Genomic DNA, 26689 nt, shown 5'->3' with positions numbered 1-26689 from the left:
ATCAATTTTCAGTATCTAATCTAGGACTAAAAGATCAACATACTTCACTTTTGTATTGTAAACGGCTGTATCTTTAAAAATAATCAAAATGCGGAGGGGAATAAGTAAGTTCACAAGGATTCAAATTTAAATGTTTGAGATTTCTGTCAACTAAAAAATATTTAGATAAAATGATTTGCTTTATCCCTTAAACTCTAGACATGGGGGAGGGGAGGGAGAGAAATGAAAAAGAAAATAAACAGACAATTGTTAGCAACCTTTTTTTAAAAAAAGATTTTATTTATTTATTTTTAGAGAGAAGGGAAGGGAAGGAGAAAGAGAGGGAGAGAAATAGCAATGTGTGAAAGACACATCCATTGGTTGCCTCTCACACACCCCAACCCGGGACCTGGCCCGCAACTTAGGCATGTCTCCCGGGCCAGAATCAGATAGGGCATCAAACCAGCGATGTTTTGGTTTGCAGGATGATGCCAAAAACACTGAGCCACACCAGTCAGGGCTGTTACAAACTTCTGTTGTAAAAGGACCAAAAAGATTGGCCTAAGTCATACTCTATCCATGGGTTATTTATAATTTAAGAAAAGAAACATAGTGTGACTACACATTTCTGTTTCATATCACTAATTAGTAGTCAGAATTTCTCATGTGTTTCATGTCTATATACCAACAGATATATGTAACCATCAACAGTAAGGAAAAGAGCTGGAATTTAAACATAATAAACTATTGGTATTTGAAAACTGTTTATCATATAGCTTATCATTTTAAAAAGTCATGTTCTGTGTACTGCATGGTTGGAATGCTTTTTCTAGCAGCATTTAACATTATGAAATGTTCTTTTTTTAAAATATATTTTATTGATTATGCTATTACAGTTGTCCCATTTCCCCCCCTTTATTCCCCTCTGCTCTGCACCTCCCCACCCACATTCCCTCCCTTAGTTCATGTCCATGGGTTGTACATATAAGTTTTTTGGCTTCTCCATTTCCTATATTATTCTTAACCTCCCCCTGTCTATTTTGGACCTACCATTTATGCTACTTATTCCCTTTACCTTTTCCCCCCTCCCCCATCCCTGCTGATAAAAAATGTTCTTTAAACTATACACTGTTTTCCAACCCCTTCCTGTAAATTCTACTATAAATTTTTTCTGATTGTAATAGAGGCTTTTAGTATTTTTTAGACATTAAAGAGATTATAATTCTAGTTGAAGATCCTCTTGTATTTAAATTTACTGAGAGGGATCCCATGACTAAAACCCCAGATCTTAAATATAAAATTTTCAGTACAAGATAATATTGAAACATATGAGCACCAGGAGAAATAAACATCATTCTCTTAAAGGAAAAAGGTTAATTGCTAAAACAATGCCAAGAATTTTTGTTTATGTGGATTATATCTATTGATATCTGTGGGATAGATAGGTAGGTAGGTAGATAGGTAGTAGATAGAAAATATCACATTATAAATTCAAGGAGAGAAAAATTTTAAATGATTTATTAACTAATATAAAAAAATAAAATTTGTTACATGTCAACATGAATAACATGTTTTTGTAAAAAGTAACTGAATTTTCTAAAGCAAAATAAGTTAGAATACTGTTTTATAGTTTTGTACATCTTTAATGTCTTGCTTAGTAGAAGACAGCTATATCTCATATCTGCTTCTTTATTCAACATGTTGCGATGTGTTATTTTGGATGAAATATATAAAGGAAATCTGGTCTCACAAATATATGTAGTTTGAAAGGAAGGAATGTTTTAATAAGTTTTTAGAAAACTGCAGATATTTTCCTTTGATACAATGCCAGCTTTACAGGAGGTAGTTTCCTATAGGTTAATTATAATGTAGAATGTGAATCCATATCATTAAATTCTCTATACTCTGTTATGTTAAAACCCATTGGTCTCTTTTGAACTTTGAATGGATCTTTTACATATGTATTATTCTATGCCATTGTGCATTAGGCACTTGGAGAATGCCAGTTCTCTAAATTGTACAGATGTTCCATATGTTGACACATATTATACAATATAACAAAACCACATCTGTTGCTATCCCCACTGATATCAATAGAAAATCTTTAAATATTGGGAATGTAAAGCTATAGGGCAGTTACAGGTTTCCCAGAATTATAATTTTCACACAAAAAGTTGACTTTCATCACTGACAATGCAAACTGACAGTTGTTTTCCTTGAAGTGAAGGCTTATTTCATTCACTTTTTGGAAAAATGTATGAACAACCAGTTTTTGTTTTTGTTTTTGTTTTTGTTTTTCATAAAAATTCTGTGCCATTAAAATAGTGTGAAAAGCCCTGGCTTGTGTGGCTCAGTGGATTGAGTGCCAGCCTGCAGACTGAAAGGTCACTGGTTCGATTCCCAGTCACAGCACATACCTGGGTTGCCATCCAGGTCCCCAGCAGGGGGCGTGAGGGAGGCAACCAATCAGTGTTTCTCTCCCTGTCTTTCTCTCTCCCTTCCCTTCTCTCTAAAAATAAATAAATAAATTTTTTTTTAAAAACCAGTGTGAACAGTTCAGTTTACAACACAAATAATCACACAAGTGCTTTTCCTCAAGCCAGTCATTGTACTTAGGTATGCACCAGAGGTACTTTTTGTATATTCTCATTCCTTTACACAGAATATTGACATTTTCCTAAGGGTTGAGATTTGATGACATTAATAGCATTTACAGTTTCCCCATGGCCATTCTGAAGTGACGTTGTCTACTTATTGAATTTGGGGCCATTGCCTTGACTGGGGCCAAGGCATCAGCACTTTTACTCACCATTGTTTTTGTACCATCTATGCAAATACAGCACAGTAGAAAAACCATGTCACATCTTAGTATTACTGTGAAAATAGATTTGACCTTCCTGACTTCCTGAAAGTATCTCAGGGACCCTGGGGTCTGTGGAACAGCTTTGAGAACGATTATTTAAAAGTGCCATATTCTCTGGAGTATAACATCGGCACAATTTCCTGGAGATCATTTGGATCATAGTTAGACGTGAAAATAGAGGAGGGGAAACCTCATTGAAATTTTTTCTAGACATATCCAGATCTAGAGGTAATAGACAATTATTAGATCCTTGTTGGCGATAAGAAACATAAAATATTATCTTGCTTAAAAATGAACAAATTCTTTAAATTTGCTGAATCTGCTTTTCTGTCTGCAGAATGGGGATTCTAGTACCTGTAAATCAGATAATTAGATGAGATGATTATGTTCATGAAACAGTGTTTGTGAAATTTAAGGTGTTATGTAAAAGGAGTGTATAGCATGATGAAATTATTCATTGTCTTCTGGGCAAATAAAGTACATTACGAAAATAATGACCAATGGTCATGCAGCTGTATATGAAGAGTACTCTACCAAATGTGGGGGCAGAAATGATCTCTCTGTAGGATTTGTTCTCTGGTCATCTCAGTGGGAAATATGTGGCTAGAGTAATGGCTCCCAGAAGTGAAAATAGAGACTTGGGGTTTAGTTACCTAGTGATTACATTGAAACCTTAATCTAAAGGAAATATAATTTCTTACAGGAAATATAATACAAGAAATATAATAATATCTTTAAAGGAAATATAGGATGATCACTTAGAGAGAGAAGGTAGAATGAGTGAGGAGAGGGTTGAAGGCAAGCCTTAAGGAATACATTCATTTAGGGGAATGAAGGAGAATAGAATCTGAAGACAGAGACAGAGTTTTCCTTGAATTAACAATTAATAATGCCTGAAAGTGTAAAGGTCAGTAAGCAAATGCTTTCCTCTTACACTTTATCACCTGAAACAGAGTCAGTTGCCTCTGTTTCTCTAGTTCTTCATGTGCAAAGTGGAAATCTGAATTTAATGTCCCTTCTTCAAGCATCTACCCTGTGGCTCTATATTTTTAACTTAAAATGGTGCATCTTCTTTTTCCTTTCTCTTCCTCTTTATCTTCCTCATCCTCTTATTAATCTTCATGTTTTCTCAGTATAAAGGATCCTCAACATAAGAATATGAACTAGGAGTTTAAAAACCCCATAAGAATGACATGGTGAAGAGGCTCATGGCATCAGGCTCTCCTGGGAACGGAAATTTCTTTCCAAGTCAGAATTGACCCACCATGGAAATGCTCCTCCTCTGGCAGCATAGTAGTCTGCCCCCTTGATAGCAGGGGTAATCCATCTGCTTCTTTTATTTTTTATTTTTATTGTTATTCAAGTAGAGTTGTCTCCATATTCCCTCCACCCACCTTTACCTTTCACCCTCAATCCTACCCCAGCTTTGGCTTTGTCCATGGGTCATTTATAAATGGTCCTTGACCCTTCACTTTCTTTCCCCATTATCCTTCTCCCTCTTCCCACTGTTTACTGCTGTTTGTTCTTATTTCAATGTCTCTGGTTCTATTTTGCTCACTTCTTTGTTTTGTTAATTAGGTTTCACTTATAGGTGAGGTCATGTGGTATTTCTTTTTCATCACCTGGCTTATTTCACTTAGTGTAAAGCTCTCCAGTTCCATCTGTGCTGTTGTGAAGGGTAGGGACTCCTTCTTTCTTTCTGCTGTTTAGTATTCCATTGTGCAGATGTACCGTAGTTTTTTGATCCACTCAAATGCAGAAGGGCAGTTAGGTTGCTTTTAGCACTTGGCTATTGTAAATAGTGCTGCTATGAACATTGGGGTGCATAGGTTCTTTTGAATTGGTGTTTTAGGATTTATAGAATATAATCCCAGCAGTAAAATTGCTGGGTCAAAAGGCAGCTCCATTTTTAGTTTTTTGAGAAAAGCCCATACTGTTTTCCACCAAGTCTGTATTCCTGCCAACAATGTACTAGGGTTCCCTTTTCTTTTTTCTTTTTTTTTAAGATTTTATTTATTTATTTTTAGAGAGAAGAGAAGGAGAAAGAAGGGAAGGAAACCATCAATGTGTAGTTGCCTCTTGCACACCCTCCAGCAACCCAGGCATGTGCCCTTACTGGGAATCAAACCCATGATCCTTTGGTTTGCAGTGTGGCGCTCTATCCACTGAGCCACACCAGCCACAGCCTTAGGGTTCCCTTTTCTCCACAACCTTGCCAGCACTTGTTGTTGATTTGTTTATGATGACAATTCTGACTGAGGTGAAGTGGTATCTCATTGTGGTTTTAATTTGCATCTCTGATGGCTACTGATGCTGAGCATCCCTTCATATGTCTCTGGGCCCTCTGTCCTCCTTGGAGAAGTATATGTTCAGGTCCTTTGCCCATTTTTAAATGGATTGTTTGTCTTCCTGGTATGGAGTTGTGTGAGTTTTTTATATATTTGGGAGATCAAACCCTTGTCTGAGGTATCATTGGCAAATATATTTTCCCATATGGTTATTTCCCTTTTCATTTTGCTGGTATTTTTTTTTAGCTGTGCAGAAGCTTTTTATTTTGAAGTCCCATTTGTTTATTCTTTCCTTTATGTCTGTTGCTCTGAGGGACATATCAGTGAAAAAATCGCTGCATGGAATATCTGAGATTTTCCTGCCTATGTTCTCCTCTATTACTTTTATGGTGCCATGACTTATATTTAAGTCTTTTATCCATCTTGAATTTATTTTTGTATATGGTATAAATTGGTGGTCAAGTTTCATTTTTTTGCATGTACCTGTCCGGGTCTCTCAAATGCATTTGTTTGAAGAGGCTATTTTTACTCCATTTTATGCTTCTGCCCCCTTTGTCAAATATTAATTGACTATAGAGATATGGATTTATTTCCGGGCTCTCTATTCTGTTCCATTGATTTATGTGTCTGTTCTTATGCCAGTATCAGACTGTTTTGATTACGGTGGCCTTATAATATAGTTTGATATTAGGTATTATGATCCCTCCTACTTTGTTCTTTCTCAAAATTGCTGTGGGTTTTCAGGGTCATTTATGTTTCCATATAAATTTTTGAAGTGTTTGTTCTATGTCTGTGAAATATTTCATAGGTATTTTAGGAGGCCAATGCCTTATCCATTAGGCCACTGGGGCGTCTCATTGGTATTTTAATAGATATTTCATTGAATCTGTAAATTGCTTTGGGTAGTATGGACATTTTGATGATGTTAATCCTTCCAATCCATGAATATTGTATATGCTTCCATTTATTTGTGTCTTCCTTAATTTCTTTCTTCAGTGTTGTGTTGTGTAGTTTTCTGAGTATAGGTCTTTTACCTCCTTGGTTAGGTTTATTCCTAGATATTTTATTTTTCTTGTTGCTATATCAAATGGATTTTTTTCCTGATTTCTGATTCAGATATTTTATTGTTGGTGTACAAAAATACCTTCAATTTCTTAATACTGACTTTCTACCCTACTGTTTTGCCAAATTCACTTAATAGGTCAAGTAGTTTTTTGGTAGAGTCTATAGGGTTTTCTATGTACACTATCATGTCATCTGCAAAAATGACAGTTTTACTTCTTCCTTTTCAATTTGGATGCCTTTTACTTCTTTTTCTTGTCTGATTGCTGTGGCTAGGAATCCCAATACTATGTTGAATAGAAGTGGTGAAAGTGGACATCCTTGTCTTGTTCTTGATCTTAGTGGGAAAAGGTTTTAGTTTTTGCCCATTGAGTATGATATCGGTTTTAGGTTCCTCATATATGGTCTTTATTATGTTGAGGTATGCTCCCACTACTCCCACTTTGCTGAGTGTTTTTATCATAAATGGGTGCTGTACATTATCAAATGATTTTTTTGCATCTATTGATATTGATATTGATGTGTGATTTTTGCCTTTCCTTTTGTTTATGTGCTGTATTACATTTATTGATTTGTGAATAGTGTACCATCCTTGTATCCCTGGGATGAATCCCGCTTGATCATGGTGTATGATCTTTTTAATGTTTTTCTGGATGCGGTTTGCCAATATTTTGTTGAGGGTTTTAGTGTCTATATTCATCAGCGATATGAGCCTATAGTTTTCTTTTTTTTGTTTTGTTTTTATCTGGTTTTGGAGTTACCATGATGCTGGGCTCATAAAAAGAGTTTGGGAGTCTTCTTTATTCTTGGATTTTTTAGAATAGTCTGAGAAGGAGAGGTGTTAGCTCTTCCTTAAATGTTTTGTGAAATTCTTCTGTGAAACTATCTAGTCCAGGGTTTTTGTGTGTTGAGAGTTTTTTATTACTGCTTCAATTTCACCAGCTGTTACTGGTCTCTTCAGGCTTCCTGCTTCTTCTTCATTCAGTTTCGGAAGATTATATATTTCTAGAAATTTGTCTATTTTACCCAGGTTTTCAATTTTCTTGGTTTATAGTTGTTCATATTAATTTCATACAGTCATTTGTATTTCTGTGGTATCAGTTGTAATCTCTCTTCTTTCATTTCTGATTGTGTTTATTTGAGTCCTCTCTCTTTTTTGCTTGATGAGTCTGCTTAAAGGCTTGTCCTTGTCAATTTTATCTTTTCAAAGAACCAGCTCCTGGATTTAACCATCCTTTGAATTGTTCTTTTAGTCTCTATGTCATTTAATTCTGCTCTGACCTTGGTTAATTCCTTCCTTCTACTCACTCTGGGCTTTGTTGGTGTTCCTCCAGTTCTTGTAGATGTATGGTTAGGTTGTTTGTTTGAAATGTTTCTATCTTTTTTTAGTTAGGCCTGTATCACTATGAACTTCCCTCTCAGGGCTGCCTTTACTGTGTCCCATAGGTTTTGGACTGTTGTGTGTTCATTTTCATTTGTTTCCAGAAACTTTTTGATTTCTTCCTTGATCTCATTATTAACCCATTCATTGTTTAATAGCATACTCTTCAATCTCCATGAATTTGAATGTTTTTGAGTTTTTTTCCTTGAGGTTGGTTTCTCTTTTCCATCCCTTGTGGTATGAGAAAATACTTGATATGATTTCAATTTTCTTGAATTTGTTGAGGCTTGTTTTGTATTGTATCATGTGATCTGTCTTTGAAAATGTTCCTTGTGCACTTGAAAATAATGTGTATTTTGCTTCTTTGGGATGAAAGGTTCTATATATATATCAGTTAATTCCATTTGAACTAGGGCATTGTTCAATGCCCCAATATCTTGTTTGGAAGATCTATCCATTTTTGACAATGGGTGTTAAAATCCCCTACTATAATTGTGTTGCTGTCTGTATCTTTCTCAAAGTCCTCTAAGTTTTTTCTTATATATTTCAGTGCTTCTATGTTGGGTGCATATATGCTATTAATGTTTATGTCTTCTTGATGGATTCTTCCCTTGAATATTGTGAAGTGTCCTTCTGTGTCTCTTTTATGGCCTTTGGTTTGAAGTCTATTTTGTCTGATATAAGTATTGCTACCCCAGCTTTTTTTTCTTGTCCATTTGCTAGGAATATTTTTTCCAACTCTTCACTTTCAGTTTGTGTAGGCCTTTTGTTCTGAGGTGGGTCTCTTGTAGGCAGCATATGTGCAGGTCATGTTTTCTTATCCATTCAGCTACACTGTGTCTTTTGATTGGAGCATTTAATCCATTTACAGTTAAGGTTATTATTGATAGGTACTTATTCATTGCCATTTTACTCCCCTCATACTTGTGTTCCTCTTTCTCATATTCTTTTTCTTTCTCTTCTTATAGCAGTCCCTTTAGCATATCTTACGGTGCTGGTTTGATGGAGGTGTATTCTTTTAGCCTTCTCTTGTCTGGGAAACTTCTCCATCTACTTTCCGCGCTCTCTGCTGGGTTTATAAATGTTGACGCAGTGTTTAAGTCAGCCTGACGAAGGCTCCATTTGCAAAGAAAGTCAAACCACAAATATTTCTGGTGGTTTTATATTTCACTCTTTTGTATATCTTTCATGGAGAGCTACCACATTTTGCCATGTATAATGCACAAATTTTTGAAGGTAAAAATAAGGATACGCATTGTATGTGGGTAGTACTAATTCCATATCTATATAAGTGTTTTTAATTCTATTATTTATACTTATGCATTAAAAGTGTAACTGTAGAAAACAATAATGATATCCATATGAAAAATAATACCCTGGAATATGGTAATTGGTTTTGTTTCTAAATATAAGTAAATAAAATATTGAGTTAAAAAATTAAAATGAAAGATTTTTTTCCCAGAATGTTTGGGCCAAACACATGGATGCACATTATATATGGGAGTGCATTATACCTGGCAAAATACAGTATGTGTTTTCTATTTGTGACCCCTGGTTCTGCAGCAGTTATACTTTATTTTGTGCTATCCTGAAGTCTTTGCAATAGATTTCTGAACTTTGGACCCATTTGATTGAACTGATTCATAGAAATAAAATGCTCTTGCCCTGGCTAGTGTGTCTCAGTGGGTTGAGTGCTGGCCTGCAGACTGATCTGATTACTGGTCAGCCTGGTTTGCAGACCAGGTCCCCGTTGGGGGCATGTGAAAGACAACCAATCAATGATTCTCTCACGCATGGATGTTTCTCTCCTCTCTTTCTCCCTCCCTTCTCCTATCTCTAAAAAATAAATAAAATCCTCTTTTTATATTAGTTTTTCATTCTTTCTTAGTAATGCTGTAGAGCTCAAAAATCTGTGCTACAAGAAACATATACTATTTAAAGGATATTCCAGAAAACTGTCATCAGGATTTATGGTATTGTAAAAGTGGACATCAATTCCCAGCAGAGCTTTATCCAAGTTTGACTGTACAGATGGCTGTATATACTGACCTTCAAATCCCTGTGGGGGGGAGATTTGTAATGCCTTCCCTCCTCCCTCTTTAATAACTTGATTCAGTGTCTAATAGTCGTCCCAATTGTGAAGTTTTTTTTCTCATGTCTGACTTAAATCTTTCCACCTGCATGTTAACCACATTTCTTTGCCCTTTGACCTCAACAGAGGTAGGAAGCAGACAGGTAATATTACTCTTTTGTATATTCATCTGTTGAAAAGTAATGCTTCATCTATTGTACAAATCAGTGATAATAAGAAACTCAATATTTTTTACAGAAAAATACACGTAGGTTCATTCTATAGGGGATAGGCATGATTTTATTTCAGCATCAAGAGACTATTTAAAAAGTAACATTAGCACATGCCTCTGGAAAATTCCAAACATAACATACGTAAAATAAAAAGTGAAAGTACCTTTCCCCCTCCCCACCATCTTGCTCTTCGGTGTAACCTTTGTTCATAAATTAGTATCTTACCTTCTAGGCCTTTTATCTCTAACTAGGTAAGAAAGTAGGTAAATAAATACATAAACAAATAATGAGGAAAAATAAAATAAAGGTACATACTAATAGTATGGCAATATGTTTTCCATTGTGATTTGTTTTCTGTCATTAGGATTCTGGCTGCTCAGCATAAAATACCATGAAGAAACTTAATCATACAGTTGTGCCTCATTTTAAACATTACATGTATATTGTAAAAAATTATGTTACATTGTTAAATTTAATCTAATTTAAAATGTATGAAGAGATTGATACAACCACAGAACACTGGCAGTGTCAACTAAAGCTAAGTGTCCACATACCCAGCACTTTCACACCAGAGCATTTATTGAATACACATGAGTGTTCATGTTTAACAGAAGGCATGTATTAGAATGTTCTCAAAACCATTATTTATAATGGCCTCAAATTGTAAAACCCAAGGGTCCATCAAAGCAAAATGGATAAACTGTAGTCATATTGAGCAATGAAATACAGCAAAAAAACCAAAACAAAACAAAACTCAGAGTATGGATAATGTTAACAAGTGAAGCTAAACACAAAAGAGTACATGTGTAAAATTCCATTTATATGAAGCTCAAAAGCAGACAAATAATTTGTGGTGATGGAGATGAGAATAATGGTAAACCTTTGTGGGATTACTGACTGGATAAATATACAATGGAGTCTTCTAGAGTGCTAGGCATATTCTATACCTTGGTCTGGGTGGTGGTTACATGAATAGATACATATGTAAATATTAACTGAACTGTACACTTAAGATTTGTATGCTTTATGCCCTGACTGGTGTGGCTTAGTGGACTGAGTGCCGACCTGAAAACCAAAGGGTTGCTGGTTCGATTCCCTGTCAGGACATATGCCTGAGTTGTGGGCCAGGTCCCTGGTGAGGGGCACATGAGAAACAACCATACATTGATGTTTTTCTCCCTCTTTTCTCTCTGTCTAAAAATAAATAAATAAATAAATAAATAAAATCTTTTAAAAAAGATTTGTGTGCTCTATGTTATGCTTGCCATTTCCATTATACCTGAGGCTTCTCAGTCTAGAAGTTGCTCCTACCTCTTGGCAACTGGCCCCCTTCTTTGTTGCAGTGCCTTTTCACTTATTTTAGGCAAAGCCTTTGGGGCAGCTGAGAGTAGGAGGTTTGTTTTTATTGTTTGTTTTGTTTCATCATTTAGTGCTCTTCCATTCCTCTTTTACCTTCAAGGGATTTATACCTCAATTAAAAAATTAAAATACTATAAAAATGATGATATAGTAGTATTATTGTATTAAAAATCTGAGTTCAGTTGTAGCTATAATTACTTGAATGTTCACATTTCTGTTGTTTCTCAGTTTCCTGGTATAGGTAAGTACAGTTTTGTCTCCCAATTGAAAATTTCATTCATGTTATAGTCTAATATATGTATTGCTTTGTAGCTGTATATCTTTCTCATAACTGTGGAAATTTGGGTATGGACTTTCTTTTAGGTTATGAAAATGTTCTCAGATTATATATTAGTGACAATTGCACAACTCTGACTATACTAAAAGCCACTGAATTGTATACTTCCATGATTAATTTTATGGTTTCTGAGTTGTATCTCAGTAAGACAGTTATTTTAAGAAGAGCTATTGAAAATAAGGATATTATTATGAAAACAAAATTTAGCCAAAATTTAAAGATAAATCAAGAAAATTTCCTAAAATGTAGAAAGGAGAGGACATTGAAAAAATTCAAAAGATCAAAGAGAGAAATTAAAGAATAGGAAATTAGCAAAATAAGAATGTGAGACTTTCCCAGATGTGAAGAAAGGCATAGTCAAGTTGAATAGGCTTACAAAAAACAAATGAAAAGAATAAAAAACCTCTAAACTAGACACAATCACCGTGAATCCTCAGAGCAAAAGAAAATGAACGATTCTAAGGGCCCCAAGGAGGGGAAGGAAGCATACCTACCAAGGAACAAGAAGGAGAGTAACACACGTTCCTCATCAGCAACCCTGAAAACCAGAAGGTAATGAAGCAAGATATTGTTATAAAGAAAAACTCTAGACTTGGATAAAACTCTGAGGGCAAGAAAAAGCCTTTTTAGACATAAAAGAACCTTGCTTTCTGTATACCTTTTCTGAGAAAGTTACCTGAGCATGTCCAGCAAAACAAGTACACCAAGAAAGAAAATTCAGGGACTTAAGAAACAGCGTTCCAACAGAAGAGAGCTACAGAGGGAGTTCTGGGCTGCTGGCTGTGCAGAAAGGCCTGGAGAACCATCCACCCAGGATGGACTTGGAGAGCGAGGGGCTTGGTAGTGGAGTGTTCAGAAAGAAAAAGAAACAAAGAAACCACAGACTGCAAAGATAAGATAGTACATTTGAGATTAGAATATTTTAAATCTTTGATTAGGGATGATAATGTTCTTACCCAAAATAAATCCATTGAGCGTTCTAGGAGCAAAGTGTATTATATCTTAAAGAAATGTAATCATAGCATCTTTTTATATAATTCACAATGATGCAAACACTACTGATTGATTTTGAACTTCCAAACCAAACTGTAAAGAAGCACAGAAGACTAAATTATAGTTAGAGAACAAAATATAAATGCACTCAATTTTGACCAAGTGAAAATAAAAAAGTAAAGATTACTTGAAAGATAAAAGGAGGAAATAAGAAGTAAAGTGAAGGGAAAGTTAATATCCTCTTCTTAGAACATGAAAAGGCATAGATGCCATCTGTAGTTGACAGAACAAAAAGGAAAGTTTAAGTATATAATGTTAAATTACAAATATAATCAACAGATGGGAGCAAAAGTGTTTGAAATCTTTTGCTTGCTTCTGGATGATGTCACCATCTCTTTGTTGTTGTGTGTTCCCATCTTTTTAGTTCTTTCCGTCATTCTGACAGAATGAAGAGAGGCTGTAAACCTATGCCATACGCTCAGTCTACCCTTCGAGCCTTTTGTACATTATTTACAAAACTCCAAACCATCTTTCATATACAAGATTCTGGCTCTCTTATGTCAACTGTTGAATTAATTACTTGGAAATTTCTCTGATGGTGCTGTCTACCAACCAGTAGTTTAATTTTAATAGAGTTGCCTCTTTTATCTGAATGTTAGATGGGCATTTTTACTATCACATATGTATTCCTGGAAAACTTGCTTTGCAAAATTGCATACTAAATTATCAGGGCTCATGATAAAAAAATATCATTAGCAGAACCCATTCACAATCTATGCAAATTTCTAATAAGAGCACTAACAAAACCAATAAAAATATAAGCACAGTTAAAAAGATATGCTAAATTTCTATAAATAACAAAATGTTACAGCATATATATGAACCAAAAAGAATTAAAGGTAGCTCACTGGAAGAGGTGTAAAAGAGGTTTCAGGCTGTTTAGGTATGGAGGAAAGCCAAAATGCACTGAAGGTCAGGTAGAATCAAGCAGGAAGCTCTTTTGAGATAGGACGCATGGCCAAGCAGAGCTAAGGGAAGGACTGAGGATGCTCTGTTCTACAGTGACCCGCACTGTTCAGCTGTGTTCATTTACTTTGCGATCCTCTGCTGGTACTTGTGGCACAAAGTGTTAAAATGATGAGAAAAAATAACAAATGAATAGATGTAACTTGTTTGTAATATTGCAATTATTCCTATTTGCCAATTGTGAGTTAATAAACCAGAATTTTGGCCAAAAAGATTCTATTTAAAATTTCTTTTCAGAAATCGGTGGTATTTTTTAAAAGATTGCATTTATTTATTTTATACAAAGGGGAAGGGAGGGAGAAAGAGAGGGAGAGAAACATCAATGTGTGGTTGCCTCTCTCATATCCCCTACTGGGGACCTGGCCTATAACCCAGGCATGTGCCACTGGGAGTTGAACTGGTGACCCTTTGGCTCACAGTCCTGCCCTCAATCCACTGAGCTACACCAGCTGGGCTCTATTTAAATATTTTAATGTACTTTGCCTTTATTGTATTAGAAAAGTGATTGAGAAGAGATATATAAAATGCTGGTTTCTGGAAATACAAGTCTTAAAATATGTAAGTTTGTTTATTTAAATTCTACACATTAGGTTTTCATGAAAATGAATAAAAACATGGAATGGCATGATTATTTCTTGTACCAAGAGTTTTAAAAAATATTACGGAGTACTAAATATGCTATTTTAGACAAAATTTTTGATGGTGGTTGCTTCCTACTGTTAAAATGTAGCTTTATGATTTAATCAAACCTGGCACTGAATAGTCTTTAAGAATATCAACAAGGAATCATCTATATGTAAGTATTTTAAATATATTTTTATATGTCACAAAACAAGTTGAGTTATAATGTATCAAGTGTATGTAGTAAATAGGAAAATAGGCTCCATTATGCATTTGAATTCAATTAAATTTTTAAAGAATCACAGATTTATTAAAATAGTAAATCCTTTTATTTTCCAAATCTGTCCTTTTTCCCCAAGAGATAATTAATTATATTTTACTGAGTTTTAAAATATATAGAACTGATGGTTGATAAAGTTTTATGTTTTTCTCCAAGCTGAATTAAAATCAGAAGCCTGTTGCTCTTTCTTAGAAACTATATGAAGAAGAAAAAGAAAGCATAATAGTTATCCTCACTTGAAAGCCATTTTTCAAATTTCAAGTTGTCAATTTTCAAAAAGTTGCTATGTATTAGTCAGTCTTGCTATAAAATAACCTTTGTTTTCATGCTTTTAAAAAATGTTTTGCAAAGCTTCCTGGGTTGACATTTTGAAATCACCATGTAAATCTGCCTGACAAGTGTTTTGGGGGTTTTTTGGTAATGTGAGATTTGAATAAATGTTCTGTCTATGGCTTTTTCAGCACCTGGTTCTAGTTGCTTGCCCTTTCAGTTGTTAGAAGCTGAAAAGCTTTCTCAAGTCATTAATTTCACAGTAGCATTTTGGGTAGTCTTTCAGTTGATTTAGATTTGTTTTGTGTAAGGTCGTGCGATTAAGTTTAAAATTTTGTAAATGTAACCGGCCTATACTTTAAAACATTGTGTGAAGTATTCTTTTACTAAATTTCAATGAGCATTTATGGATTTTTAGCAAAAATTCTGCTGTCTGGTCATATCTTATGAAGTATTAGTGGCTTGTGTGTATAAGGAAAGGATATACAGAGGGGAACAGAATAAAGCAGCAAGGGTGAATAATCGCCAAATTCACGATGTAGTGTTCTGTTGGCATTTCCTTTATGAAACGTACCCATTTGTTGTTCCTTTGGGTCACATACCATATGTGGGAAGGTGGCATTGTGTAAACATAGTTATTGAGTCTGAGCAAGGAAATGCTAACTGGATAGAGTTCAACTGTATTTTTTAATCAGAGACACTCTTATCTTTATACTGAAATCTAAACAGACCCTCTGGTGACTTTCTCTGATGATTTCCATTCCTTGCAGTCTCTAAAAGACAGTTGTATTGTGAATAGATTGTACATATATTGAGCCTATTTAATGCCTTCTCTTCCAGTTGAGGAGATAGCGTTGGAGGGATGGGCAGTTTCATATCACACGGAGACATCCAGACTTTCAAGACATTTTGTATTTTTCCTTAGCAGTACTTATCACCAGAATGATTAAGCACTTGTTTCTATGATTGTTTTTGACTGTCTTTCATGATAGGCAAAACTCTGTGTCCAGGAGCCACACTGCCATCACCTGCAGTACCGTGTATGAACAAATACATGGAAGTCACAGTGGTCTTAAATATGGACCCATTTTGTGTGAAAATTATACCTTAGTAAATGTGACTCAAAACCAGAGTGCTTGAGGCTCCTCCCTATTAGTACTTCAGCAAGCAAATCATTAGCTTGGTGCTTTGAGAATCAGGAAGGAACTCATGCTCTACCAAGGGCCTGAAGGAACTTGTGGAACTCAACTCCCTACTTGCATTTCTGCTATCATTATTCTTTAGATGCTCACCCTGATAAACTACTAAGGAGCTTCAAAATTCTTAATCTTTTAAAAAAACACAATGACAAAGAATATGTCACAGGCTTATGTTTCTTCTGTCAAGGTCTTTATTTTTGTGTGTATATTATGATCTGTAGCAAAAACCACTTATTAAGTGATATCTGCCATTTAGCACCCTGTAAGACACTGAACCCACAGTGACTCAGGTGGGGCTAAGCAACACAGCACTTGCCTTGCTTGCCGCCTCTCAGAGTGGCTGTGAGAATGAGAAGAGGGCGTGGCTGCACTGTGGAAACTGTAAAGTGCTAGATAAAGACGGGGCTTCATTGCCAACTGTTAACAAACCTCAACATAACAAACAGACTTGGATTGTAGGTATTGGACAGCAAACCACAAAGACAGCATGGTAACGTGCAGGAAAGATTTACTTGACTTGCATCTACGTTTGGTCCCATGGCCTTCCTCTTGCCCCACAGGGAGAATGTGTGGTGTTCAGGAGTTTCGTGCACTGACAAATGGCAGGCGTTAAACTGGCGGACTGGAGAGTGAGAAGTGACTCAGTTGAAGGACTGCTATAGGCAAAAGTGAAATAGAGGCTCTGCGGGAGTGACTCTTCAGCAGTTTTTTGCTGTTCATTTGTTTATGTTTTTATACAAGCTCTATTTTTTTATGGTGTGGGTTTTCAGGTTTCAATCTAGGTGATTGTTGTAGCAAAAAGAGTACTAGACTCTGTTCTGGTGTCTTATCTTCCAGTGTTTTTGCCACCCTGGTTTTCCATACATTTTTGTCGGTGTAACAGCCAGCTTTTATTGCTTTATTGTCATGAACCCACGACGCCAGTGATAATGTTTTAGCTATAGTCATAGCAGATTTCTCCTTTTATATGCATATACAATTAGGAATCTTATCTTTTGGCCTCTTAGATTGCTAAATCATATGTCTTGGAGAGGTACTTCATGTTGAACTCAACAGTTTATTTGTACAATTTTATTTGAGAACTTGTTTACAGGGTATTGCAGAATTAGAAAACAAATTCTGCTAGCAATATGACCTTGGCCAGACCACTTAACAGCTGTTTCCTCACTTGCAATTTTCAGGTAATAATTTCAATTTCACTGTTGTCACCATGTTGTTGTAAGAATCACAATAGCTCAGCGAAGCTTGCAGTCAACTGTGAAGTCCACTGCCGATGTAAGGCAATTAATATTATTAATGGCACTCTTCTCATTATTCTTACAACTCCCAGGAGAGGGCTCACTGATAAATTACTATGTTTCTCCAGGGAGAGTCACGCCAGGGCAGCTCATGTCCTACATTCAGCTCTTCAAGAACAACCTCAAAGCTCTAGTGAATCACTGTGGACTCCTGCAGCTTGGACTGGCCACAGTGCAAACCCTGAAACACCCCCAGACTGCCAAGTGGGACAACTTCCTGGCTTTTGAAAGGCTCCTTCTCCAGGTATGTTGCTATGGGAGCTCCTTGGGATATTAATAATGAAAATGATCACTTCCAGAGAAAAGCACTGATATTTATTGTGGTCTCAGTAATAAATCATATTGTTAATATTTGTTCTATATCATATTTTCTTTTTTTCTTTTCTTTTTTTAAAGATTTTTAAAATTTATTTATTTTTAGAGAGGGAAGGGAGGGAGAAAGAGAGAGAGAAACATCAATGTGTGGTTGCTGGGGTCATGGCCTGCAACCCAGACATGTACTCTTACTGGGAATCGAACCTGCGACACTTTGGTTCGCAGCCTGCGCTCAAATCCACTGAGCTATGCCAGCCAGGGCTCTATATCATATTCTTGTGCCCCAAATTAAAATTTATATAGAAGCTTTTTCCATACCTTAAAAAATATTTTTTTTGACAGTGACATCTTTGGCTGCAATGCTAAGAGTGGTTTTTGAACATTTGACTAACCTTTGAAAACCTCTTTTCGATTACATGCCACTTGGACCTTTCTTGGTCCTCACTGCATCTTCATTCAGTTCTTGCTACTTGGCCTGTAGAATGTTTTGTGCCTTAAAATGATGCTTAGTAAAAGATGAAGGGAAGCAAATTCCATTTGTAGTTTTATGAAGAAATTTGTATGTGGGATTGGACCTTTTCATGATTGATGAAATGTTTTCATGGAAAACTTTTGTAAAAATGTATTTTAAAAAATTTTAAATTATTTCAAACTTACATAACCTAGTATGACAAATATCTATGAATTCTCCATATAACTCAATATAATTTAATAGTTTTTAATACTTTATATCCTTTTTCTTTAAAGAAATAAAACTAGAGATAAATCAAGATGAAGAATCTCTGATACTATTCCCTTCCCTGGCATTCTCTGACTCTGGATTACTCATTTCTTTATTTTATTGAATATTTATTTTTCCATAAATAATACAGATTCTTTTTATGGGTTTTACTTTTTACATAAGTGATGTCATACTATCAATATCCCTAAACAACCTACTTTTTCAACATTCTATTTTTTAAATATTTTAAAATAATAGGTTTATTGTACGTAGAGTTATAAATGTTCAGTACATAATTAGTAGAGTTTTCATTCAGGGATTATATCCTCTGCTGAAAAGAATTTCAACATTCTCTTTTTAATGTAATCCAAATTGACACGCGTAGATCTAGTTCATTCATTTAAACTGTACCAAACTATTTGGTTATATAGATATACAATGATTTATCCAGTCCATATTGATACATAGTTAGGCTGTTCCATATGTGTGTGTGTGAGTGTGTGTGCGATTAGAAGGAATGTGATGAGCATCCTGGAACAGGTCTTTGGACACACGTGTGACAGAGTCCTCTAGGATGCGTACTTTGGAAAGGATTGTTAGATTGTTGACCAGACGTGTTGTGGAATTTACTGGATATCACCAAATAGATCACCAGAGAAGTTGAACTAGTTGCCCTTTCTGTTAGGAATGGATGACAGCTGTCTTCCAGCATCGTGTCCAGCACTCAGGATTTTCAAACGTAAATATTTCTATGGTGCGTCAATACTTTCTGTGTATAAATTTGCAATTCTCTGACTACTTTGAAGTTGAGCATCTTTTATAATATTTATTGGCTATTCAATCTTCCTCTTCTATCAATTGCGTATTCTTTTACTTTGCCCATTTTTTTCTCTATTGGGTAACAGCAAAAACTGTTTTACATCATAGATTTTTCTAGACTATGGTTTATCTTTTAATTTCAATTCCTGTATATTTTATTGTATGAAAGTTTTAAATTTTGATGGTGCCTAGTTAATTAATATTATCTTTTATGGTTTATGCATATTTATGTTTTATATTAGAAATCCTCTTTTACCCTTAATTTCTAAGTATATTGTTTTATTTTCTCTACTAAGAATTAATGTTTACTTTTGCATTCAAATTTTTAATCCACCTGGAACTTATTTTCGTTTATATTATTAGGGTCTGATCTTCTTTTTTTCCATATGGATAGCCTGTTTCCCCCACACCATTTGTAAAACATTCCATTGTACCGTAGATTACTTATCCAACAGTAATTTTTCTTTTTCTTATGTTGACAGAACACTAGTTTTGTTCCATGTCTACTCTTTTCCCACATGATTTAGGCAGAGCCTGATTCATCTCAGACTATATTGGTATTCTCATTTTCCCACTTAATGATTGGTTTAGCAGGTCTAGCCAAAGAGAGGTAAAGGGAAGTTTGCTGAGAGTGACTCCAGGGAAGATTTCCTTTTGCTCGTATAGAAAGATATACGATGAAGAAACAAGATCCTTTTTAAGCCTCTTGTTACATGTTTGTGACATTTTGAGCATTTTGTGATCATGATGAGAGCTAGTTCACTGATATCCTGAGAAAGACACAACAGAACCTAAATCTTTAATGATGACTTTGAGCCTTACCTCAAAATATTTGGTTTTGTGAGATAATTCTTCTCATTATTTGAATCATTTTAACAGTTAGATTTTGTTATTTGTAACCAAAAATATTTCTCCTTTTCCCACTGATATGTAATGTACTAAGATCTCATGTAAAGGTGGTTTTATTTACCAGCTTCTAGTATTCCAATGTTCAATTTATTCACCACAGAATTAGTACCACAGCATTTTAAAACCAATATGCTTATTTTATGCTTTTCTCTATAAAAGAGACTTATTAGATTTATTCATGAGTATTTTAAAGATTTTGATGCCATTGTGAATTGAATTTTAAAATTTTTATAATATTTTATTACTGGCATATGTAGAAATACTCTTTTTTTTTTTTTTATCTACAGCTGACATATAATAGTATATTAGTTTCAGGTATACAACCCAGTGATTAGTATTCTATAACTTACTAAGTGATCACCACAATAAATCTAGCACCCATCTGACATGATACATAGTCATTATGATATTACCAACTGACTATACTCCCTGTGCTGTGCTTTCCATCCCCTTGAATGCTCTGGAACTACTGGTTTGTACTTCTTAATCCTTTCACCTTTTTCACACATCTCCTAACTCCTCTCCCATCTTGTAACCTTCAGAATGTTCTGTGTACCTATCAGTCTGCTTCTGTTCGGCTTGTCTGTTTATTTTGTTTTTTAGATTTCACATGTAAGTGAAATCATATGGTACTTGTCTTCCTCTGTGTGACTTATTTCACTCAGCACAGTACCCTCTAGGTCCATCCGTGTTGTTGCAGATGGGAAGTTGTCATTCTTTTTTATGGCTGTGTCATAACTGTACATATGCTTCTCTTCATCTTTTCATCTATAGGTGGATACTCAGGTTGCTTCCATATTTTAGTTACTGTAAGTAATGCTGCAATGAACATATGAATGTATGTATTTTTTGATTTGATGTTTTGGGTTTCTTTGGATAAATACACAGAAGTGGAACTGCTGGGTCCTCCTTTGTCTCTTGTTATACACCCTTTGTTTTAAAGTTTATTTTGTTTGGCATAAATATTGCTACCCCAGTTTTTTGTGTGTTTGTGTGCCTGTTTCCATTTTCATGATATATCTTTTTCCATGCCTTTACTTTCAGTCTGTGTGATCTTTTGATCTGAAGTGAGACTCTTGAAGATGGCATATGTAAGGGTCTTATTTTCTTATCCATTCAGCCTTCGTATTTGAAAAAAATATTTATTTATTTTATTTTATTTTCCCTGTTATCCTTCTCCCCCCTCCCTTCTGGTTACTGTCAGTTTGTTCTTTATTTTAATGTCTCTGGTTATATTTTGCTCACTTGTTTGTTTTGTTGATTAGGTTCCACTTACAGGAAGATCATATGGTATTTGTCTTTTACTGACACCTGGCTTATTTCACTTAGCATAATGCTCTCCAGCTCCATCCATGCTGTTGGAAAGGGTAGGAGCTCCTTCTTTCTCTCTGCTGCACAGTATTCCATTGTGTAAATGTACCACAGTTTTTAGACCCACTCATTTACTGATGGGCACTTAGGTTGCTTCCAGGACTTGGCTATTGTAAATAATGCTGCTATGAACATTGGTGTGCATAGGTTCTTTTGAATTGGTGTTTCAGGATTCTTAGGGTATAATTTCAGCAGTGAAAAATCTGGGTCAAAAGGCAGTTCCATTTTTAATTTTTTTTAGGTATCTCCATAGTGCTTTGCACAGTGGTTGCACCAGTCTGCATTCCCACCAAGAGTGTAAAAGGGTTTCCCTTTTTCCTCACTAGCACTTTTTGTTTATTGATTTATTGATGATAGCCATTCTTAAAGATATGAGGTACTATCTCATTGTGGTTTTAATTTGCATTTCTCTGATAATTTGTGATGTTGAGCATCTTTTGTTATGTCTGTTGGCCATCTGTCGTCTCATACTGTAACTTTTGCCACAGAAGTTTCTACTCTGAGCCTTGTAATTCTGATCATTTTATAATCTCATGGGGAAATTATCAAATTAATGGCTTGTGTTGCTACATGGGATATTTGAATATAATGTATGAGATTTAACTTAATTTAATGTAACAGTCAATTGTTAGAGTTTTAAATTTTTCCAAGACATTGCTTTGAAAAAGACCCAGGTGAAGGACATTTGGAATTGAAGAGAGATGAATACTAACATAATGATCCATCAGGGGCTCCTATGATTAAACTCTTTTATTAATTCAGAAGACTTCTACCCCCTTTCCCCCCACAATTCAGATCTCTTGGGGATCTACAGCTAGAGAGAATAAACTTTACAAATTCTCAGAAATTTAAGTTATTTCTTTACTTTGTCCAGGTAAGTTTCTGCCCTCTAGTTTTCTGCCAAGAGAGGTGTCATTTCCAAATGTTGGAGGGAAAAGATTGAAAAGCCTTTTTCAAAAGCAAGTATCCTGCCCTATTCCATGTAGTGATGATCTGTTGAGCATGTGCTGTCTGCTGGACAGAGAGGTTACAAGACTGGAACATACACGGTTTATTGGATGTACATAGTTTGTTTTGTAATGTGGATTAGATATCAGTACCTGAGCACCATTTACACCATTTTCATGGGAGTTTCTAGGATGGTCTAAGTACCTGAGTGTATTTATAGTATTGTCCCTGTGAGAAAAATAAGTTCTAGAGTCTCATCAACCAATTTATAAATAAGTAAATTGCTGATTCAGACTTGAGAACTGTATAGCAGAGGCTGGACAAGTTATGAACTGACCATGGTCCTATTGCTAGTAAGTTTCAAAGCCTGGTCAAAACCCAGATCCAACTGATACTGAAGCCATGCCCCTCACTACTGTTTATTGCTGGAATATTTGTTCTGGGGAAAGGCATCAGAATGATTGTTGGCCATTTTCTTCTTATACTCTACTCATACTTGTGCTCAGGATAAACAGTTTTCAAAACACATCAGGTTCTACATAACCCATTAATAAAAATTTCAGTCTGTGTGCATTTAAATCAATAACTTTATGAGCACTATAATTATTAAAATATGTTTTCTACTATTATGGTTTTTCTTGATAGGACCATAAATTTGGCATCTAGGTGAAATTTCCATATTGAGGCTTACTCCTCAGCCAGCCTTTCACATGAAACCTGATGAGACATATTTCTCCGTAAGGATACATCATCTCAGTTTCACTTTTCTCCTGCAGAATATTTTATTGTATGTTTTTCTTCTTCCCATCACATTATGGTATTGTATGTTTGAATAATAAATGAGAAAGACAAATGGAAAATAGAAAATAACACCCATGAACTTCATATTCCTTTGCCCAGGGAAGGCACATTGCCAGGGGTTTGGAGTTAGGTAAATTGGTGCCAAGTATCTGATTAGAAAGTGAGGATCAAATATATGGACTAAGTGAACGATTGCTTTCAAACTGGGCCTCCCTTGGAAGCAGTGATATCATTTGTTATTCCAGCTGGAAGCCAGAGTCAGTAATCAGGCAAAGTAAGTTCAAAGCTGACAATTTTGGTTCTTTGCGTTTTGCGGGCCTACCAAAAAAGTTTCAAATACAGACTTTATGCCAGTGGCTGGAGGTACATCTGGGTGGGTGTTCATGTTGTGAAGAACAAGGAGGGCACAACCACCTGGCTTGCCTCCCTGCACTGACTGAATTTTCTGTCCTAAGCCACTCCCTCTAGCGGTTTGTGCTGTGTTGGCCTCCCCAGCAGTTGCTGGGATTCATTTTTTCTTTTTTAAATACCTGAGTTTCCAAGAATAGAGGGAAATAACACTGTCTAATTGATCTTTTCTTTTCTTTTTTCTTTCCTTTTCTTTTTTCTTTTCATTCTTTTATATTAGTCAGCCTTTGGAGAAACAAAGTCTTGCTTATGCCCATTCACAGGCCACCTTGGGTATAAGGCAATGGCAAGTATCTCTGAAGGAAGCCTAGGCCTAAGCAAGCGGAATATTCTAGAGGATCTCACTGCCCCGCTTCTGACTTAGCATTTGAAGGTCCTAGAGGTTAGCTCAACATTCGTGGGTACCTCATGAGACTAGACAGTAAGCTTAAGCCTGGGTGTGGATTTCATTTCCATTTTCTATTTTTTACCACTGTCAAGACCTAGATAGGGTGAATTTTTCATTAAGTTTTTTTGGTTTAGTTTTCGTCTTTGCTTTGTTTTTGCTAGAGGCTGCTATTCTTCAAAAGTAGGAGAAGTATTTGTTCATGATTTCAGGTTTTTTTCTGGTGAGGGACACTGAGCATTTGGGCAGGCTTGGTTCACCTGAGCACCTTGCCTGAATGTCTGTGCCTTGATATCCCCCTCGTCACTCCCCTCCCTACTTCTGGGTTAAGGGGCCCAGAGCAGATGTGGAATAGTGCTGAATGGAAGCTGATCAGGCTGCTTGTCTCTTTTTCTCCAGAATGTGTTAGTGCTGGAAGTGCTGAACGCTAAATAAAACAAATCTCCTGAAGACCTACATTCTTTAGAGGGAGTACTATATTTATGATGTGCCTCTGCACTCCCTTTACTCAGTGTTTCCCTAGAGGGGCAGTACTAGGTTGTAACTTGAAGGATAGTATTGTGTCATTTTGCAAACATCATGGAAATACTTATTCTAGAGTAATTTATGTCATTTTATATCTGTGCAGAAAACACCCTCTGCTGCGCAATTATGTACTGTTGTACCAAATGTTTCTTTTAATTTTAATTTTATTTTTTAATCCTTATGTGAGGACATGTGTATTGATTTTATAGAAAGGGAAAAGGAGGGAGAGAGAGAGAGAAACATCGATATAAGAGAGAAACATTCAATTGTTTGCCTCCTGTACGCACCACAACAGGGGACTGAACCTACAATATAGGTATGGACCCTGACCAGGAATCAAACCCATGACCTTTTGGTTTATGGCACAATGCTCCAAACAATTGAGCCACACCAGCCAGGGCCCAAATGGTTTTAATAGGAGTCTTCCCTAACACAGTATGTAGAAACACATCTTAATATTTTTAATCTTCTGATTTTGGACTTCTTAAGAAAAAAGTAGCAAGTGAACTAAGCAGAATTGCCAAACAGTTTATTCCAGTGGAAAAATGTGTTAAAAATCAATAGATTCCCACCCCTTCCACATGGAGCTTTTTCTATTATTATCTATTCATATGATTTTTAAGTATATTTTATTGATTATGCTATTACAGTTGTTGCATTTTTTTTCTCTTCTTTATTCCCCTCCACCCCAATCTCCCTCTCACTAGCATCCCCCGCTTAGTTCATGTCCATGGGTCATACATGTAGGTTCTTTGGCTTCTCCATTTCCTACACTATTCTTAACCTCCCCCTGTCTATTTTGTACCTACCATTTATGCTCGTTATTCCCTGTACCTTTGCCCCCATTGTCTCTCTTCCCCCTCCCCACTGATAACCCTCCATGTGATCTCCATTTCTGTGATTCTGTTCCTGTTCTAGTTGTTTGCTTTGTTTGTGTGTTTGTTTGTTTTTAGGTTCAGTTGTTAATAGTTTTAAGTTTGTTGTTTTACTGTTCATAGCTTTTTGACCATCTTCTTTTTCTTAGATAAGTCCCTTTAACTTTTCATATAATAAGGACTTAGTGATGGTGAACTCCTTTAACTGTACCTTATCTTATTTTTTTTACCTTATTCAGTGATCTTGTGGGAAATTACCTCATTAAGCGAACCTCAGCTTCCTCATCTACAAATTGGAGGGCTTAACAATAAAAGCAAACTCATTAAATCTTTAGAATACAAAAATTTATGTAAAGTACTTTCCCTTTGCCTGGTTACATAGAAAACATAATACATTTTAGCCATTATTATTATTGTTAAAAACTTTACATAGGCTATTGAGAAATCAAAACTACTATAAAAGGTTAATAAAACAGAAAACAGTATGCCATAAAGACACAGACTGATATACATAACTCTAAAGAGTCCATTCATATAGATAAGAAAAACATAATCATTCATCAGGAAAAAGATGCTAAAGAAAATATGTGCCCAGCTATTGTACAGATGAAGAGATGAGAGTGGCCAATAACACATGATAAAAATGTTCACTTTTCCTACTAATAAAAAATGTGAACTCAAGCTACATTGAGAGGCAATTTACCATTTCAAACAAGCAAAGACTAGTGAATGATAATTTAGTATTGAGTAGAGCTCAATGGAGCGGTCATCAAAAAACATTATTACTGTGAGAGTGAATTTTGTCAAATACTTTGGCAATATATGATGAGATACTTAAAAAGGTTATGTCTTTCCTGATAATTTTACTTCTGTTGGTTAATCTTTTTTTAAATTCTAGTTTATTTTATTATGGTTGTCCCAGTTTTCCCCCCGTTTGCCCTCCTCTGTCTGTTCCTTACCCCACCCCTCCACCCTGCTCCCACAGTCCATCCCCACCCAGTTGTCCATGTCCCTGGGTCATTCATACCTGTTGTTTGACTACCCGCTTCCTCTTCTTTCCACCATTCCCTTCCCTCCTTTCCTCTGGTAGCTGTGGGTCTCTTCCCTGTTTTCATGTCTCTGGTTCTGTTTGCTCATTAGTTTATTTTGTTCATTAGATTCCTTTTATAAGTGAGATCACATGGTATTTGTCTTTCACCACCTGGCTTATTTCACTCAGCATAATAGTCTCCAGTTCCATCCATGCTGTCACAAAGGGTAAGAGCTCCTTCTTTCTGTCTGCTGCATAGTATTCCATTATGTAGATAAACCACAGTTTTTTAATACATTCATCTACCGGTGGACACTTAGGC

General features: G+C 35.6%; 1 protein-coding gene across 1 annotated transcript in view; it reads left to right on the top strand.

The window, feature by feature from the left end:
• Nucleotides 1-26689, top strand: part of SCFD2 (sec1 family domain containing 2) — a 318097-nt gene that overhangs the window by 35428 nt on the left and 255980 nt on the right. Inside the window, exon 4 of the mRNA XM_045834437.1 lies at nt 17329-17504. Within this exon, the coding sequence (XP_045690393.1) occupies nt 17329-17504 (176 nt within the window). The remainder of the gene's footprint in view (nt 1-17328; nt 17505-26689) is intronic.

The sequence above is a fragment of the Phyllostomus hastatus genome, unplaced genomic scaffold (assembly GCF_019186645.2).
Source record: "Phyllostomus hastatus isolate PE091 unplaced genomic scaffold, TTU_PhHast_1.1 phas_contig_196, whole genome shotgun sequence".
Taxonomy (NCBI): Eukaryota; Metazoa; Chordata; class Mammalia; order Chiroptera; family Phyllostomidae; genus Phyllostomus; species Phyllostomus hastatus.
The sequence above is the reverse complement of the archived record's forward strand: the minus strand, read 5'-3'. Positions and strand labels throughout refer to the sequence as shown.